Genomic DNA, 17489 nt, shown 5'->3' on the forward strand with positions numbered 1-17489 from the left:
TTTGCTATAAATGGTTTTTATACTAAAAATAAATAGCTGTTTTGATTAGTTTTTGAAGAATATTATGTTGAACGGAAGAAAGATATAAAAAATCTCTTCCAAATATAGAATGCTTTAAAATATCTTTCTTCATTTAAAAATAAATAACAATTATCAATATATACAATTATTAAATATAAAAATTCTTATTTTATAATCCATAACAAATGTCTAACTTCCTAAAAACAAAGTTAAAAATTCATTTTTTTTAACTAGAAAAAGTTGAATGGAATGCATTGACAAGTAGCACACATATCATCTCAGTCACAACGTGGCTTCCTGATTTAAACGACAGCCGCATGAATGAAGCATGAAATCATGTGGGACATTATTGTCATTCCACAGATTTTGGAATCCTACCAAATTTGTCACAGTCAACACACACAAACACAATGCACCCTTCAACTAACTGCACACAACCGCTTCCAACATCTATATGAAATTGTGATACTCATATTGATGTTGTCAACAAAAACAAACTCTTGAATTTATCTAGTATTATTTTATATATTATTCTTTTCTTGGCAAGTTATATACGGTAAGGAACAAACTCTTCAATCTATCTAATATGTGTTTTTTTTTTAATTTTATAGGAGTATATTATCTTTTTGAATATAGTGTCTATTTGAATTTTCAAAAGTCTTTTTTTTTGTTCCTTTCTTTTTGTTTTCCCATCTTTGGTTGGACCATTTGAATTTGATGCGTTTCAACTTTGATGTAGAAAGGATTTTTTTGATGGGGTTCTTGCTTTGAGTAGCTTTCACGCTTTGTATTCCTTTTTTTTGTATGTGATCAAAACTTATCTCATGGAAATTGCAGTTTTTTTGGCTTTTTCTCCTTTGCATGTGTTGAACTTTGAGTGTTTAATGGTGTTTGTGATTCTAGGTATTGAAAAAGGTTTGACTTTTATGGTTGTTTTTTTTTGGTGCTGTTTGTGATTAGAGATAACAAGTTCAGTTTTTTCTGCTGGAATTACGGTGTTATGATTGGATTTCTTTTTTTGGTGTTTTTCATTGGTTGTGTAATGTGGCTCTTTTTTTCTCCTTTATTTAAGGATATTATTTTGTTCTTAGTAGAGGTTGTTGAGTGCAAGGTTCTAAATTGTGGTGTGATCTTTGATATTGCATACCTATCATTGATTTTGAATAACCCCAATTGCAGTTGCTATGCGGTTGCGGAGGCACTAAACCTAGCAATTGCGGTTGTAGACCTCAATTTAGAACTATGGTTAGTTCTAGAGCTTGATTTAGAACTAGGGTTAGGTGATGTGGTTCACTTTCTATTTGAAGTGTTTCATGCTTTTAATATGTAATATGATTTGTTTCTACCTTTGCTATGATCTATGATACTTTAATATGTGATTTGTTTCTACCTTCTGTGATTTCACTTTGTTCCATATGATTGACCAATATGGCATCAACATTCTTGATTGGGATTCCAATTAATCCTTCTTTTTTTCATGGTTTGAGTGAGAGAGCCCTTCACAAGTTGTTACCTCTTGTTAAATTCAGATATACTGTGTCACTTGCCGCGAAATAAGTGCACACTGTTGATCTGTTTGAAACTTGTCCAAGCATCTTTTTTAAGAAAGGCTTTGTGTGAAACTCTTTGAACTGCTTAAATTTTATACTTCAGATAAAATTCACTGTTAGGATTAACTTCCCCATTTATTTGAGTAGGAAAGATTCTGCATGTAACTAGTATCATCTATCACCATTTCTGCTATGTAATATGTAGGAGGTTTTTATTTTTTACCCGAAAAGTTGGTTATTTTAGCTTAGTGTCATGAAAGGAAGGAATTTTAATTGCGCACACTACAATGAAAGGCGAAATCAAATGTTTTATTTGTCCCTGCTTCGCTTCTATCTATGTTAGTTGTGTGTTCGACTAAAAAAATGCACAAAGAAAAACTTCTTTTTTCTGCTGTTCTGCTAAACTCTTCAATTGATACCTTGTAGGTTTGTTTTTGCTTTCGTCTAAGAGGCGTTGATGGGTACTGTTGTTGAAGCAGATGACACATTCACCAAGCCCCTAGGAAGATGGCCCGTCTTTTATTACGGCATGGGACATATGCTTAATGACATAACTGCTGCTTGCTGGTTCACCTATCTATTACTGTTCTTGAGTGATATTGGACTTTCACCAAGGTGCATTTTGTGATCAACTTTTTGTATTTAATGTTTTTGCACATTTTGTCAACTAGTGTAGGTAACTTTTATGCAACTGCTTGTTAATTGATGTAACTGAAAATTGAAAAGGAAGATTTGTTAAAGTTTCCTGCCGTTACAGACTTTATAGATTAGAAGAAATCCAATGGATATGTATGGAGGAAACAGCCTCTATCTTGCATAATGGATTTAAACATATTTGCAATACGGAATCAGTTTAATTGGACGCTAAAATTTATACAATTAGTTGCAGAAAAGCACATGATGTAATTGGCTGTCTTCAATATGCGTAGATGTGTTAATTGAGGTGGATCGTGAACTTATAAACACACATACTATGTCATTTTACTCATCTTAGGCTGTTTCTATCGATGTATAAGTATATCCTACTATGAGAAATGTTTTTTCACATTATTTTGATCTTACAAAAATATCCGTTTGTTACTTCCACAGTATTTTTACATTTCTTTCGTCATTTTCCACCATTTCACAGGAATGCAGCTATTGTGATGCTTTCAGGTCAAGTGGCTGATGGATTCGCCACTGTATTCGTCGGTGAACTGGTATTTAAACCATTTTCTTACTTTTCACTGCTGGGAAATACTTCACGAGCTTATGTCACTAACAACATTAATTTGTTCCTATTCTATTCATCTTTTATAACATATATGTACCAAATCTTTTGTTTTGGAGTTTCAGCTTTGTTTACCTAATGTTTTCTTAATACATGATACATCTAATAATAAAACCTTAACTTTCTGCATAAGATTTAGGCTAAAATATGCTTTTAGTCCCTGCAAATAAAAGTGTTTCTATTTTTAGTCCCAGAAAATCCTCATTGATTCCTGACATTTCAAGAATGACTGATTTTAGTCTACACAAAAATAATTCACAGTTGCCACGTAAGATTAATTATTCCATTTGTATATAAAGATGCTTTAACTCACCTCTAGAACCACTTTTTTCGGATCTCCACTTTCCCTCTCCCTCTAATTCCTCTTACTGTCAGCCCCCTATTATGTTGTTAGGGCAGTGAGGAATTAGGGAGGAATAGGGGTGAGTTGGAGTCCACGGGATATGAAAATTGTTATGCTCACTTTTATTCTGCAATTATGTCATCCAAATACTCTTATTTCACATTTAGTTTAAATGTAACATAACGTGAAAATCATTGTTGTGACATCACGTTAAATATTTTTTCACCTTATCTGTTTATGGTGCTGCACTTTTCCCTTATCTTTTAGTGTTTTTCAGACCTTATTTTGATAGAAATGCTTATTTCTGTTATCTTGTTTGATAGATAGATAGGTTTGGACATTTCAAGATATGGCATGGTGCTGGATCTATATTGGTGGCTATTTCATTTTCTTCTGTTTTTGGTGGCTGTTTACCATGCACAGTTTTCACTTCCAATTCAATTATTTTTGAAACCGTGAGTTACAGCGTGTTTGCAGCAATTTTCAACGTGGGCTGGGCTGCTACTCAGGTTTCACACATGTAATAACTTTGTCAAATCAAATTTATCTTTTCTTTTGGAAGTTAAAATTAAAACTTCCAGTATGAAATCTCAAACTAAAAGTGTTTGTTGATTTTTGATAGTCTTTTGGTTTCATTTTTAGTTACAAAAAGTTTCTCCCTTGCTGTCACTATGCTTCCTGTTTTCAATGATTTGTACACAAAAACTGTGAAAACAATGGACTGTTTTTCAATTTCAATTGAAATAAATGAAAAGAAAACGTATTTTCAAATTAGACAGACATAATTGAAAACATTGTTTTCACTGTTTCCTGTATAAATCGTTGAAAACAGGAAACCTGAGTAAAGAAAGGAAAGGATATTTGCTATTACAAATAAAAATGGGAAAACATAGTGTGGTAGCCCTTCAATTTAAAAACATGTTCATTAATGTCTTCTTTGAATTGCTCTTGTGAAGGTCCATGGTGAGTTGCATCACGCTGAACTCAACAAGCAGAGTTGCATTGGGTAGCTGTCGCAACGCTTTTTCCATGGTAAGCTTCTTGTTAAACTTCTTTACAGCTACAAAACTCCATTTCCCCTCCCTCAAAAAGAAATTGATAGTATGTTCGTATATATTACTAATGCATATAATCATATCTTTAAAGGTTGCCAACCTGAGTTTATACGCAGTTGCTTTGGTAGTATTCAGCGTCGTCAATGGAAAAACGTATGCTAATGTTGAGAATCAGGTATGGTATATGGCGGTAATTGTTTGTATCTATCAATGATCAGATGTTATTGAGCATACTCACTTTTCTCCTCTTTCAAATGAGCAGTACCGCTGGCTTGCATATGTCTCGATTTTTATTGGATGTTGCTTTGTTGGCATATTTCATCTTGCAATTAAAGAACCCAGGTGTGCTTGTAGGCTTACTGCTTTATTAGATTGCTTCAGCATTTTTAGCTATTGTTGTGGAAACTGAAATTTTTTGTTTTCTTCTTAGATTGAAGTTGGACATACATGGAAAGGCTCGTGCGAGGATTTCATGGGCTTACTGGTTCAAGAGTGTTTTATATTACCAAGTTGCTCTTATTTATGTCCTCACAAGATTAATTCTCAACATTTCACAGGTTTGCTTATTTTTCCTTTCTTTCTTATTTGTGTTAATTATCTCTGAATCTTTGAAGATGAGAGGATTAATACGTTTCACAAGTTGGATAAAGTGTTTGTGGAAGACACCTTTAGGAACATAATTAAAAGGAAACTGAAACTTCATGCCTGCATTGAATTTCCAACTGAAGATAACAGTGATCTATTATATGGTATATGGACACTTGATAACAAAATGGACTATTTTTCAGGCGTACCTTGCTTTTTATGTGATCAATGACCTAAACATGGTTCCATCAACCAAAGCTTTGGTACATGATAATTCTTCTCATTTTAAATTCATTTCAGTTTTTTTATAATTATATAGTCTGAAGTTTGCACTATGACAAGGCTGATAAAACTGTTGGATGATGACAAAATAGGTTCCTGCTATGATATACATCTGCAGTTTCATCGTATCTATTGCATTACAGGTTCCCTTATTAAATATTTATCCTTCATATATATTTTTCTTTATAATTTAATTCATATACACTGCCAATGTAAAAAGTTTTTTTACACTGTCAATCAATTGTAACTGTAAGATTATTAAAAATGTTTGACTTTAATCATATATACTTCTAAGGTCACACAAATGATTGATTGTGATTTGTTGATAGTGCAAAACTCTTTACACTGACAATTGTATAGAAATTAAACTCTTTTCGTTATTACATTATTCATTTTGTCAATCTTCACATTTTTAAAGTTGTTTACTTGTAGGAGATTGCATGGACTGGCAAACTTCTCAAAGTTTACTATTGTGTTGGATGCATTATTTGGATTTTTTGTGGTGCAGCGATCCTCCTATTAACTAAGGATATGAGTTATGTCATGTACATAGCTTCAGTATTTATTGGCATAGCAAATGCCCTCATGCTGGTATGATGTGATTTTTACTTGATTAAATGTCTATAAGAAAGAAAAGTTTTTCGTTTATTTTTCGGTTGTTTTGAAGAATTTCTCTATAGTTGTTCCAGTGTACAGTTGTATACTGATTTTTATTTTTGTTGATTTTTTACTATAGGTAACTGGAGTAGGCATGCAAAATTTTCTCATTGGAGAGAATCTTAATGGTTGTGCTTTTGTTGTTGGATCATTGAGCTTTTTGGACAAAATGTCATGTGGTATAGCTTTATATGTTCTTCAATCATATCAAAGTAAGTTTCTTGAATTCCTTTTATTTGATGCTAATGTTGAATTCATATATTGTTAACTATATCATAATTTAAATTATAATCTCATACAATACAATTTAAATGATGAATGCAGATGTCTCTCCACAGCTCAAGCTAGTTCTGTTTCCTCCTTCAATCACAAGGTTGGGCTTAGGTCTTGTTCCTGCAATTTGTGCATTACTTGGTGTGGTAGTAACTTGCACAATGGATTTCCACAATCCTTCAAACCCTTTGACGGCACCATTATTGGTATAGTTGCTTAGATGATGAAGACAATCATTTTAACTTCTCCAACATACAACCTCCTACGTGCACTTACTGTGCAAAATTTTCAGCTTTTCTGACCCATTCAAAATTCAACCCTTTCAAGTAATGAAAAAAGTATTCGCTTTTTATTGCCAAGTTGTGTATATTTATTTATTTATTGAATTGTTGTTAATTATTCCTAACTTAATACGAAGTAAGATGTATATATAGTATACTATTTGATTGAAATGAAAATATAGCATCACCAAAAGAAAATTAAAGATATAAAAATACTGAATTGTGGATCAGATTAATTCTTAAGGACTAATCTCCTTAAAATGTAGAATATCAGTTAATTTATCTCTCAATAGAAGAACCCTTTTCTCCATCACAGATTTGAATCTGGATATGTAAGGTTAAATGGCCCAAGTTACTTACTAGCCACTGGGATCGTATTTTGTTGGTTATGAATAGTTTAAATCTTATATTTAAATTTAATCCTGGTCCTCTATTTTGTTTGATATGTAATTTTAGTTTTCATATTTTTATTTCAACACTTTTGATCTTCTTATTTCCATTCGAAAAATTAAGACATTTTGTCCGATCTTCATTTAACTCATAATAATTTTGATGATACGGCAATTTAATGAGGTTAACGTGTCATTATTAATAATTAACTTACAATTTTAACTAGTTAATATATTAATAATGAGTTTTGATCTGGCCTTTCTAACTTCTTCATTCTCAATTCTGTTTGTAATTTTAGAGTTGACAATTTATGTTTTTTAATTTGTTTTATTTTTAAAAACTAATTATAAATATCATAAAAATATTATTAATATATTAATTAATTAAAATTGTAAGTTAAGTATGACATGAATGCCACATCAACCTCATTAAATTGTTATGTGATAAAAAATGAGAGTTGAGCAAAATGTCTGTTAACTTTTAGAAATAGAGGACTAAAAAAGTGAAAATAAAAATATTAAGGCTAAAATTACGGAATGAGAAAAACAAATGATCAGAGCTATGTTTAAGCTTAAATGTTAATTGAAAGTGTGTGTAAAGTTTCAATTTATTTCGTCTCAAAAACACAAAATTCATGTTAGTCTTTAAAATATACAATTTTTAGTTTCTTACAAAATTAAATTGAACCTTATTAGTTTTTTTATCAAATATTTTTGTAAAAGTGATTTTCTTTGTAGATAGTTGAACTGTGACAATGTTGATGTGACGTTTCACTTATTATTTGGTTAACCACGTGTAATTAGGAGAAACTTAAAGATATTTAGGTTTGTATAATGATATATTTAAGAAATTTCTGAACTTCAAATAACATTAAAAATCCCTAAATAATAGTAGCCACATTTAGAGGGTGTTCTATTTGTTATAGGTAGTATTTGTATTGAGCCTCATTTGGTCAGAGATTATTAGTTTGTATTTTGGTCGATTTTCAAGCACATGAAGATAGAAAGATAGAAAGATGTTTTCCTCTATGATACTAGATCTTATCCTCTTTTTGTATACTGTACTTTCCTTAATAAAATTTTATTCATAAAAACATATAATTGAATTAATCATATTTTTAGGTGATTTGAAATAATTATACACTTAACTGAATTAACTATAATATTTACATGATTAATTAAATGTGTACAAGTGAAAAAAATAAAAATAAAGTTCTTATATCATTATTGATTGTCAAACTACATGTAGTATTGAATCGTTTGTGGGCAAACTAACACGTCACTTTCGCATTCGCTTCGTGACTTATTCATGCATCATTAAGCTTTCTCTAGGCTATAAGTAGTTGGTAGCTCAAATGGCCATTTAAACCCTTATTGGTGGTTGAAACTATTAATCAAAATTTCTTAGTTTCTATTACTTCTCTATTTGCTTTAATAAAAAAACACTTTCTACTTCCTCTATTTTTTTTATAAAAAAATAAATAAATAAAAAACATCTTAACATTTTTTTAGCTCTATATTCTCGTGATCACCTCATCCCAATAACTATTAAGCTCACAAAATGAAAATAAAAAATTCAATCCAATTAGATGATAAAATTGAAAAAATATATCTGTGTTGTGCAAGAAGGCAATGGAAATCGGCACACCTCAAGAACTTGTATAACTTTGAAAATGTTTTTCTTTAGCTTTAAAAATACATCCAAAACAAATTACCCTTAACATCTACTACTTGAATTATGTGAATAAATTATGCTTGTTTTATCAATGTGAAAAAAATTATGCTTGTTTTGTCACAAACACATAAGAGGAAAAGGAATAAAATTGTTAATATGAAGGTATTTAAGAAGAAGCTATGACATTAGTTAAGAACATATTGGAGTGACACAATTACAATATATAACATAATGTCATATATATAAGCATAATAATGCATGAATTAGTATACACAAATGACAAGAACATGGAGAAAAGTTAATGCAATTTTTGTGACCAAAATATAAGCTTAGCACATACATACATGAACATAGATCAACCAAATAATAAACTAGCAAAAAACCCAAAATTAAATTTTTTTTCCCTAAACTTGTTTATAATTTGAAAACATGCTTTTTGCCAGCATCACCTAAATGAGGATCACGCTTAGCCTTCATCATATGTCCCAAAACTTTAGCATAACGACGAACCAATTTCTTAAACTTCAAACCTTGAATGTTGTCTTTTTGTTGCATCCTAACAAGCTTAAGTTGTTTCTCTTCCTCAGTAAAATGTTCACCAAGTGAATTTCTCCCTTTGCTTTCACCTTCATCATGATGATTACATAAAATCTTTGTTTCTTTCTCTTCTCCTACAATCAATTGCTTCAAGCTTTTGTGATCATTATTATTATTCTCATTTTCTTTCACCTCATGATTATGTGTAGTTTTTTCAAAAGACACTTCCTTTGTTGTTTCACTTTTTGAGATTTGTTTCTCATTTGGTATTGGTTGCTTCCTTGTTCTTCTTGACATGGTTATGTCATAGTGGCGTTTCACCGATGAAGTTTGAAACTCCATTTGCTCTTTATTTTTCTTTGATTGATTTTGTGTAAAAACTTCTCAAAGAGAAGTCATGGTTGAACTTTATTAGAGAGCAATTTGGTATAGAAGAAATTTTTTCACTTTCTTAAAGAGCAACCAAAGGGAGTTAGTTTAGAGGCCTTTCAAAAAGGTGAAATGTCTGTTTTCTGATTGTTTATTTTTGATAATTGAAAGATTAACCTTCCAATGGTAAAGCAGCTGAAGAAAATGATTTGGAGGGAAGTGTCACCAAACTTTAGGAAATTCACAATATGGGCCAGTAGTAGACTCATGTAACAATAGACTATGTATGGTCCATTTTGGGCCCAAGTCCAACCTCTATGTTTGATTAGCCTTTTTACCTATATACTTGATTTACTTGCCTTCTTTCTATATTAGGATGCTTTGTTCTATGAATTTTCTTTTGTCAATGTAATTAGTCTTTTTAAACCGTTCGATAGAGATCGGACTGCTCGCACTCAAAGGTTGACATCACAAAATGGAGTGACTTAGAGATTTTATTTTTTTATAAGTAAATAGTATTCTGATGACTCATCAAAGTCAGCGAAAGTCTCAAGATTTAGAGAATGCTAAAATGTATTTATATATTATCCATCAAACAAGAGTTAAATTTTTACCAACTAAATTAATCTAGAGAATTTATTTTTGAGAAATAAAAACAATTAATTATTTGACATATTAGTAAATAAAAAATGTTTTTTCTTGTCCAAATTGAAAAACTAGAGAGGAATAAGATCTAAACCCCTACTTAGTTGGTAAGGTGTATTGCTTTCAAAAATAGAGGGAGTTAAGGACCATTCAATCTGCATGTATTGCCCCAAGCACATGGTAAGGCAGAGAGAGAGTAGAAAATCTACAATTGGAATATGGTCCAATATTGCATAATGCATTAAATTAACTTTTCTTAATGTATGCCTATAGTATAATTTTTGGGGTTTGGTTTTTTGTGGTAGGTCAGTAAGAAGTCAATATTTTGCTAGCTTTGGGTATGTTCGTTACCTTTTGGCTATATAGATAAGACTCCTCTGTTTGTGTAAGAAGGAAATAGTGACGTTGCTTTCATTCCCAATGAGTCATTGAAAGAAAGGGTACTTCCTAACAAGTCATTGAAGAAAAGGCACTAGAGCTAGAAGAAGGCATGGTAGTGGTACGTACTATTGTTCTTCCCAATTTGATATTCATGATAATATCCTATCTTCAATTGAAAAATCTCAACCATTAAATGTGTTTGGATGGTTGTCATTGAAAATAGAGGAACCGAACTCACGTATGATCTGGGCAGCATGATGGACAAGAAATGATATTGAATTGGTCAAACTAAAGTTAGTCCGGTCAAGAAGTAAAAACAAAATTAACCAGTCAAACTTGCATAAATCGGTAATGACCTGATCGGCCTGGTTAAAAAAAAACAGCTTTACGTGTTGTTTTTTGGGCAACAAGCTTTACTTTTACACTTTTGTTTCTCACACCCCTCAATTTACTTCCCACACCCTTCAATTTTTTTAAACCTAAATTACCCAAACTACCCTTCTCTCTTTATTCAATTAACTCATCATTTCTAACTTCATAATCTTTATCTTCATTAATCTAACACCTTCATCTTCAATCATCTACTTTCTTGAATCAAGTAAGCAATCTTCAATCATTTTCAACCCTAAACACAATATAATCTTCAATCAAGTAAGCAATCTCCAATCATCTTCAACACCATCTTCAATCAATTCAAGCATCTTCAATCAAGTAAGCAATTGTTGTTTTTCGTTTTCGAGTTAATTCTCTGCATTTTTGAATGGTTGTTTTTGAATGTTCATCAATGGTGTTTTCTGGGTTTGATGGTGTTTTATGGGTTTTCTAGGTTTGATGGTGTTTGATGGGTTTGATGGTAGGGTTTAGTTTTTTAGGTGATGTACGTGAACTCAGATCACGTATAATGATGGAGTTCAGATACGTGAACTGAAATCAAGTACGTGAACTGAGATCACGTAGGTTGACGTGAACTCAGTTCACGTAGGTTGATGGAGTTCACGTACGCAAACTCAGTTCACGTATGTTGATGGTGTTCATGTGGAGTTCATGTACGTGAACTCAGTTCACGTATGGATTCATGTAAGGAGTTCACGTAGGCTTTATAGAGTTCACGTAGGTTATTTTTATGGACTTGCATAAATGTTATATTGTTATGTTGTTTTGATAATGATTATGATTTGTTTATGCAGAAATGGTGCGCACAATGTTTATTGATAGAGCGGGTCGTGTTATACTCGAGGAGGAGACTTTGACTGATGACAGTCGTCGTGTTAGACCAACTGCTTCAGCACGGGCTCACCGTGCTCAACATGAACTGCATGAACATCGAAGATTATGAAAGCAACAAGCAGAACAGGTGCAACCAGAAGAGGCCCAAGCGGAAGAGGTCCAACCTGAGGAGGTCCAAGCAGAAGAGGCCCAACAAGAGGAAGCAGATGACGAATATCCTGGTGGTCTAGTTGACAGGTATGTCCTAAGGACATATGGGGATCATTTTGCGACACGACTATGGGACAGCGTGGTAAATTTTTGAATCAAATTAAATTTTTAATAGTTTCTTAATGTGTTTTAACTTATATTTGTTCGGTTAATTTATTTTAGGATCGCAGAGAGTTAAGGATTTTTAGCAATGGTAAAAAATTAAAAGAAGTTGTCATTGAAAATCAAGAGGTTGAGGAACTTGTTAAAAGTTTCGGTTTATATACGTTGCTAAAATGCAGCTACGAGATGATCGACAAAGGTCTAATTTCTGCCTTTGTCGAGAGATGGCATCGCGACACCAACAACTTTCATCTTCCAATTGGTGAGATGACCATTACTTTGGACGATGTCTCTTCGCTGTTGCATATACCAATCACTGGTACATTCTTCAGCGTTAATATATTTAATAAGGATGACGTTGCAGAATTATTGGGTGAGCTTCTTGGGGTTAGTCTGGCTGCTGCATATGCTGAGTTTAACTTGACGCCGACAACCACTCTTCAGTATAGTTGGTTGTTTGACGTATACCATCAGCGATGTGCTGATCAGCATTGGTAGATTGTTGCGAGGGCATTTCTTTTATTTTTGTGGGTTGCACCTTATTTAGCGATAAGAGTGCCTTCGCAGTGAGTATTGCCTACCTTGAATGCTTCATAGACCTCAACTCATGCGGGGGATATGCATGGGGTGTTGATGCACTTACTTTCCTATACGACAATCTTCGAGAAGCGAGCATGCATCAGACTAGAACGATATCAGGGTATCTGACACTATTACAGGTATTTGCGCTTGCTTTCCTGGTTTGATTTATTTCCTGTTTTCGTGGATTTTTTTGTTTGTTTGGGTTTGTTGCTTTACTGGTTTATGAATATCTTATTATATATGTGCAGGCGTGGGTGTATAAGCATTTTCCAATATTATGTGCAAATTGTTGTAGACTATCTCAGATTTATGTTGAGGATTATCCTAGAGCACTTAAATGGAAGCCAAAATGGAATAAAGGTTTGGTTATCTATTTAGGAAAGCACTCGACGAGATTGATGTTGATGACATATGTTGGACACCCTACAGAGAGCATAGACCGAAGCGACCATTTGAGGTTGTTTCATTATTCAGAGGGTGGACACGATGTAGTCCCAAGATGTATGCTCACTTGCCAGATAGGGTATTGCGTCAATATGGACAATGTCCAAACCATCCCTGGTTCACCTTTGGAGATAGTAGGTCAGACAACCACACCAGAAGAAATGGAAATCATGTTTATGCAATACGTTGTACATGTAGTTGACGCTGGGGCAGTTGTACACATACCTGCAGACTGTGCGAACGAGTACATAGACTGGTTTCGTTGGATTTCTCATCCATATATCATTCGTAGAGAACCGGTCTATGTAGCTCATTCGGTTGCAGAACCTGCCGATGATGATCATGATCCAATTCAAACAACGGTAAATTCATTTAAATTTAATTTATGACTTTATTAAATTAATTAGTCATGCAATTTGTTTAGGGGAATCTGACTTTAAGTAAACCTATTAAATTACATAACAATTATAATTAATTATCAATTATAAATCAATAACAATTATAAAATGAATTATCAATAAGAATTTAATATGACAATTAATACCTGTACGAAATGACAGTTCTTAACAAATGAAATAACAATCACACGATGATTTGACATAGATGTTGTTGGTTGACTTCGAAGTGGAAAATATGTTTGTGATTGGTTAAGTGATAATGCGACGACAACTAAGTTAAACTTCAAAGCAATCACATATCCCATTTTTGGAAGTGTTGTCCAATTATCCTTCGATGCAACTTGCTCAACATACACATTGTGTATAAGTTGTCGAACATAATTTTCTCCACCAAATAGTATCTCGTATTGAGACATGAACTCTTGAAGCTCTATCACACACTGTTGACAAATGAATGCCCAACAGTTCTCACCCATTCCAAGTAAAGCTGCAACTGCACAATATCCACAATTACCATCATCACCGACATCAATAATGTCATCTATGAATTTATGAATTTCAATTGGCAACCAATCTTTGAAGAGGAGAACTCTTGGTTGTTGAACTTTGCTAACTGATGGTCGAGGTGTGAGCTTTTGGACTGATGGTCAAGGTGCGAGCTTTTCTAATTTACTGGTATCTATAGTGCTACATGCATTTGTGCCACTACATCGAACACTTGTATCCACATACTCTCACCAAGACGGATTACGCTTGGTTGATTTATCTTTTTTTGATACTTTACTTTTGTCTTTTGTTGGTGCACCTTTTGTTTTAACCTTGGCAACCGGTGGAAACATCGACGTAGTCGATGGATACACGATCTCTCGTAATTTACCTTTAAGTGAAATTTTGCCAAGTACATCAAGTTCTATGGCATATATTTCATGTTTCACAGATAACTCTAAAGGTATACTCGATGCATCAACATGGAAAGTTAATTTACTCCACTAAACATGAATAGCGTCTAATGGAAAGGAACATGGGATCATACTATACCTGGCTATTTCACATGCACAAGGTAGACCATGTGTTGTCCTAATTGTGCAACGACACTCTGTCTGATCAATACCTACATACTTCACGCAGTCATACTCTGCCGCAATATGATCTATTGCATTGTTTGACACAACACCACACAAATTTGCATATAATCTGTTACTATATCGATGCACATTTTAAATGATGATCTTTTCAAATGATGTTATTATCTCATTGTGTTGTAATATAATTATGCTATTGATAGTTTCCCAAACACTTCATATATCACCAATATTATCTTGTAATATCTTTTTCAAACTCCAATGTGCCAACTCAACCCTTTGTGTTGTGGTGTTCCCAAAGTGCATAACTCTATTTGTCCACGACTCAACAAACCTTTCCTTGTGAGGAATTAACCACTGGTCGTGTACATAATCATAAAAAGAAGAACAACTACTACAAATTCCTTCAAAGATAGCCAACTTCATGTAGTATTGGGCCTCATCATAACTGTAAATAAGAGCCTCTCATGCCTCCATTATTTGCATTTGCTTCTTTTTAGAAAACACAATCGTCTTGCACTTGGTTTTGATATTCTTGCATATATGAAACATGCATAATAAACTCACTACTTTTGGAAAAACATTTTCAACCGCGTTCATCAAAGCAAAGTCTCTATCAGTAACGATGACTTCAACTTCACCACTTGTAATATGTTATTTCACCATTTGTAGTGCCCACGTGAAGATATCAGCACGCTCAGACTGTAGATATGCAAATCCCACACAAAATATCATTTCAGTAGATGTAACACCAATAATCTCAAGTAGTGACATTTGATACCTACAGGTCTTGTAAGTGTTATCCATAATCAATTCTATGTGAAAATTATTTACAAGAATGATAGCGTTTGGATGGGCCCAAAATATGTCCCTCAACTCATTTGAACCCTCTACCTTCTTATATCGATAGACGTATTTGTCACGTTCCATCAATGTCAAAAGATGTTGCATTACCTCTAAATGATGAACGATACGCTTGACGTGCATTGTAAACTTGTTTTATTGTGGTCAAACTTTCAACGTTATGATCCCTCAATGTCATTAAAATGTTTTTTGGTTTTACCAAGTTCTTTGTCATATCACCAAGTACATTTTTCTCATCTTGAGACAATCGGCCTAAGAAAGAGTGACCGGTCAGTTTTTTGGCCAATTTGTGGTTATGGAGACCACATATTACATGCAAATACCATCCATCACCAACATTTGATCGTGTTCCTCTCAATCTAAATGGACATTTACATTTTCTAGTCCAAGTACTCCTCGTAAGATTAGGATTCTTCTAAGGTCTATATTTACCACTTCTTTCACAACCAAGAATTAATTTTGTCTTTATTCTTGGTCGTGCTGTCGCAGTTTCAAATCTAAAAATCACAAGAACAATTCAATTTTCTCTTCCAACATTTCTAGCCCATTTCAATAGTTCATCTCGTGTATCAAACATCATGCCGATGGTAAACACATCAGTCAAATCAATCATAACAGGTTCAACTCCATCATTCATAGCGTTAAAATTAGGTTCCAAATCATCATATATTTCTTCAAAATCAGGTTCCAGACCTTCATACATTTTGTCATTGTTGTCTCCCCCTTCATCCATTTAACTGCACCCAATAAATTACATAAATATAACATAAAAAATCCTAACTCTAAACACAATAAATAAATAAAACAAAATAATTCCAAATTTTATCAGCTTTACAGGAACTGAGAAAACGTATGTGTACGTGAACTCAATTCACGTATCACATACGTGAACTGAATTCAAGTGAACATATGTGAACTCAGTTCACGTATGACTGACATTTTACAAATTTTTACCTATACGTGAACTCAGTTCACGTATGTGTATGTGAATTCAATTCACATGTTTCCTACGTGAATTGAGTTCATGTTCACCTACATTATCTCAGTTCACGTAGCTCATATGAATTTTAAACCTCCATTAATGTACGCAAACTTGATTGACGTACGTTTACGTAAACCTAATTCATGTAGCATCTGAATTTTCTTAATTTCATCAAATACGTGAATTCATTTCACGTAAACGCATGTGAACTCAGTTCACGTACGAAACCCAGATTTTGAAAAAAAAATTAAGTTGCAAAACACAACAAAATACATACCTACTTGATTTGAGTCACTATAATGATGAAGATGTTGAAAATGATTCAAGATTATTGAAGATGAAATGTATCAAAATGATTGAAGAATATTGAAGCAAATTGAAGATGGTAGGTTAATGAAGATGAAGATAGAAAATGAGGGGTTAAGTGAATAAAGATGGAAGGGTAGTTTGATATTTTGGGTTTAAAAAAAAAAAGTGAGGGGTGTGGGAAGCAAAAGTGTTACTTTATCTCAAGAAAATTAAATGAAAGGAATTGCTAAAATAGAATACCCATGCTAAATATATATATATATATATATATATATATATATGTGTGTGTGTGTGTGTGTGGGTGTGTGTGTTTCATTATAGTTTTAGTCATTCTATTTTTTAAAATTTATGAAATCGGTTCTCTAACTTTAAAATCTGTCACCTTTGGTCTTTATTAAATTTTTTAATTTAAAATAAAGATATGACATACTTTAAAAAACGAAATTATTGATAGAATAATTAACATTTATAAAATCCCAATAAAACTCTTTAGAAATTTTACTTTCAACTTCAATTTTGTTTTATAATTTTATTAATGATGTATGAATAATTAATCCATCTATACGGATTTACATCATAAAATCGTATGTCACATTATTTAATATATCAAATCCATTTTTTTAATTCAAAAATACGAGGTAATGATCAAAGTTATCGACTTTTAAAATAGGATGATCAATTACGTGAATTGATGAAAATAGAGGGATCAAAACTGCAAATAAGTCTTTTTCTAAGTAGAAAATAGAGTGCAAAAATATTTCATAACAGAGTTGACATGCCAACTATGTTGATCCCCCAAAACTATCACTTATCATCTGCAACACTCTAATAAGTTTATAAAATAAATAAAAATGTAAGATATAAAAGGTTGGGGACTAGGCCAAAACCAAAGGAAATGAAATTGAACAAGTTTCCTCATTATAAATTTATGCAAGAAAAAAGTGTGCAATCCAATAGAACAAAAATCATTAACAAC

At 32.6% G+C, this 17489-nt stretch overlaps 4 protein-coding genes across 9 annotated transcripts; 2 read left to right on the forward strand and 2 right to left on the reverse strand.

The window, feature by feature from the left end:
* Positions 1–338: 338 nt before the first annotated feature.
* LOC101490858 (uncharacterized) lies at positions 339–6746 on the forward strand. Of its 6 annotated transcripts, none has more exons than XM_004488520.4 (13): positions 339–577; positions 1998–2186; positions 2701–2770; positions 3508–3704; positions 4141–4216; positions 4331–4414; positions 4502–4581; positions 4670–4796; positions 5028–5087; positions 5199–5249; positions 5539–5697; positions 5843–5975; positions 6088–6746. In XM_004488520.4, exons 2-13 carry the CDS (start codon positions 2029–2031, stop codon positions 6246–6248), a joined length of 1356 nt encoding a protein of 451 aa, XP_004488577.1. In that variant the 5' UTR covers positions 339–577; positions 1998–2028; the 3' UTR covers positions 6249–6746. The 6 variants fall into 6 exon arrangements, with proteins under 6 accessions (XP_004488577.1, XP_073223648.1, XP_004488578.1 ...); XM_073367547.1 differs by lacking the exon at positions 339–577 and adding an exon at positions 622–936; XM_004488521.4 differs by lacking the exon at positions 339–577 and adding an exon at positions 623–924.
* A 1800-nt stretch (positions 6747–8546) lies between these two features.
* Positions 8547–9457, reverse strand: LOC101492031 (uncharacterized). Its single transcript, XM_004488524.4, has one exon. It carries the CDS (start codon positions 9258–9260, stop codon positions 8796–8798), a length of 465 nt encoding a protein of 154 aa, XP_004488581.1. The 5' UTR covers positions 9261–9457; the 3' UTR covers positions 8547–8795.
* Positions 9458–11144: 1687 nt separating this feature from the next.
* LOC140918906 (uncharacterized) lies at positions 11145–13267 on the forward strand. Its single transcript, XM_073363872.1, has 6 exons — positions 11145–11166; positions 11501–11604; positions 11653–11777; positions 12032–12346; positions 12400–12571; positions 12683–13267. The coding sequence occupies exons 1-6, from the start codon at positions 11145–11147 to the stop codon at positions 13265–13267; spliced, it is 1323 nt and encodes a 440-aa protein (XP_073219973.1).
* An 18-nt stretch (positions 13268–13285) lies between these two features.
* On the reverse strand, positions 13286–15345 carry LOC140918907 (uncharacterized). The gene is made up of 4 exons (XM_073363875.1): positions 15022–15345; positions 14061–14265; positions 13423–13769; positions 13286–13324 (listed from the first exon to the last, which is right to left on the reverse strand). The coding sequence occupies exons 1-4, from the start codon at positions 15343–15345 to the stop codon at positions 13286–13288; spliced, it is 915 nt and encodes a 304-aa protein (XP_073219976.1).
* Positions 15346–17489: the final 2144 nt, after the last annotated feature.

Source organism: Cicer arietinum, chromosome 1 (assembly GCF_000331145.2).
Source record: "Cicer arietinum cultivar CDC Frontier isolate Library 1 chromosome 1, Cicar.CDCFrontier_v2.0, whole genome shotgun sequence".
NCBI lineage: Eukaryota > Viridiplantae > Streptophyta > Magnoliopsida > Fabales > Fabaceae > Cicer > Cicer arietinum.

Excerpts from the sequence above, each read along its gene's own strand:
- LOC101490858 (XM_004488520.4), top strand. The coding sequence starts at position 2,029 with ATGGGTACTGTTGTTGAAGCAGATGACACATTCACCAAGCCCCTAGGA. Across the intron at positions 2,187-2,700 it reads GATATTGGACTTTCACCAAG|GAATGCAGCTATTGTGATGC; the intron begins GTGCATTTTGTG and ends ACCATTTCACAG. Across the intron at positions 2,771-3,507 it reads CTGTATTCGTCGGTGAACTG|ATAGATAGGTTTGGACATTT; the intron begins GTATTTAAACCA and ends CTTGTTTGATAG.
- LOC101492031 (XM_004488524.4), bottom strand. The coding sequence starts at position 9,260 with ATGGAGTTTCAAACTTCATCGGTGAAACGCCACTATGACATAACCATG.
- LOC140918906 (XM_073363872.1), top strand. The coding sequence starts at position 11,145 with ATGGTGTTTGATGGGTTTGATG. Across the intron at positions 11,167-11,500 it reads GGTGTTTGATGGGTTTGATG|AAATGGTGCGCACAATGTTT; the intron begins GTAGGGTTTAGT and ends TTGTTTATGCAG. Across the intron at positions 12,572-12,682 it reads GGTATCTGACACTATTACAG|GCGTGGGTGTATAAGCATTT; the intron begins GTATTTGCGCTT and ends ATATATGTGCAG.
- LOC140918907 (XM_073363875.1), bottom strand. The coding sequence starts at position 15,345 with ATGCACGTCAAGCGTATCGTTCATCATTTAGAGGTAATGCAACATCTT. Across the intron at positions 14,266-15,021 it reads TCACGTGGGCACTACAAATG|TGGAGTAAATTAACTTTCCA; the intron begins GTGAAATAACAT and ends ATTCATGTTTAG. Across the intron at positions 13,325-13,422 it reads AGAACTGTCATTTCGTACAG|GTTTACTTAAAGTCAGATTC; the intron begins GTATTAATTGTC and ends GTAATTTAATAG.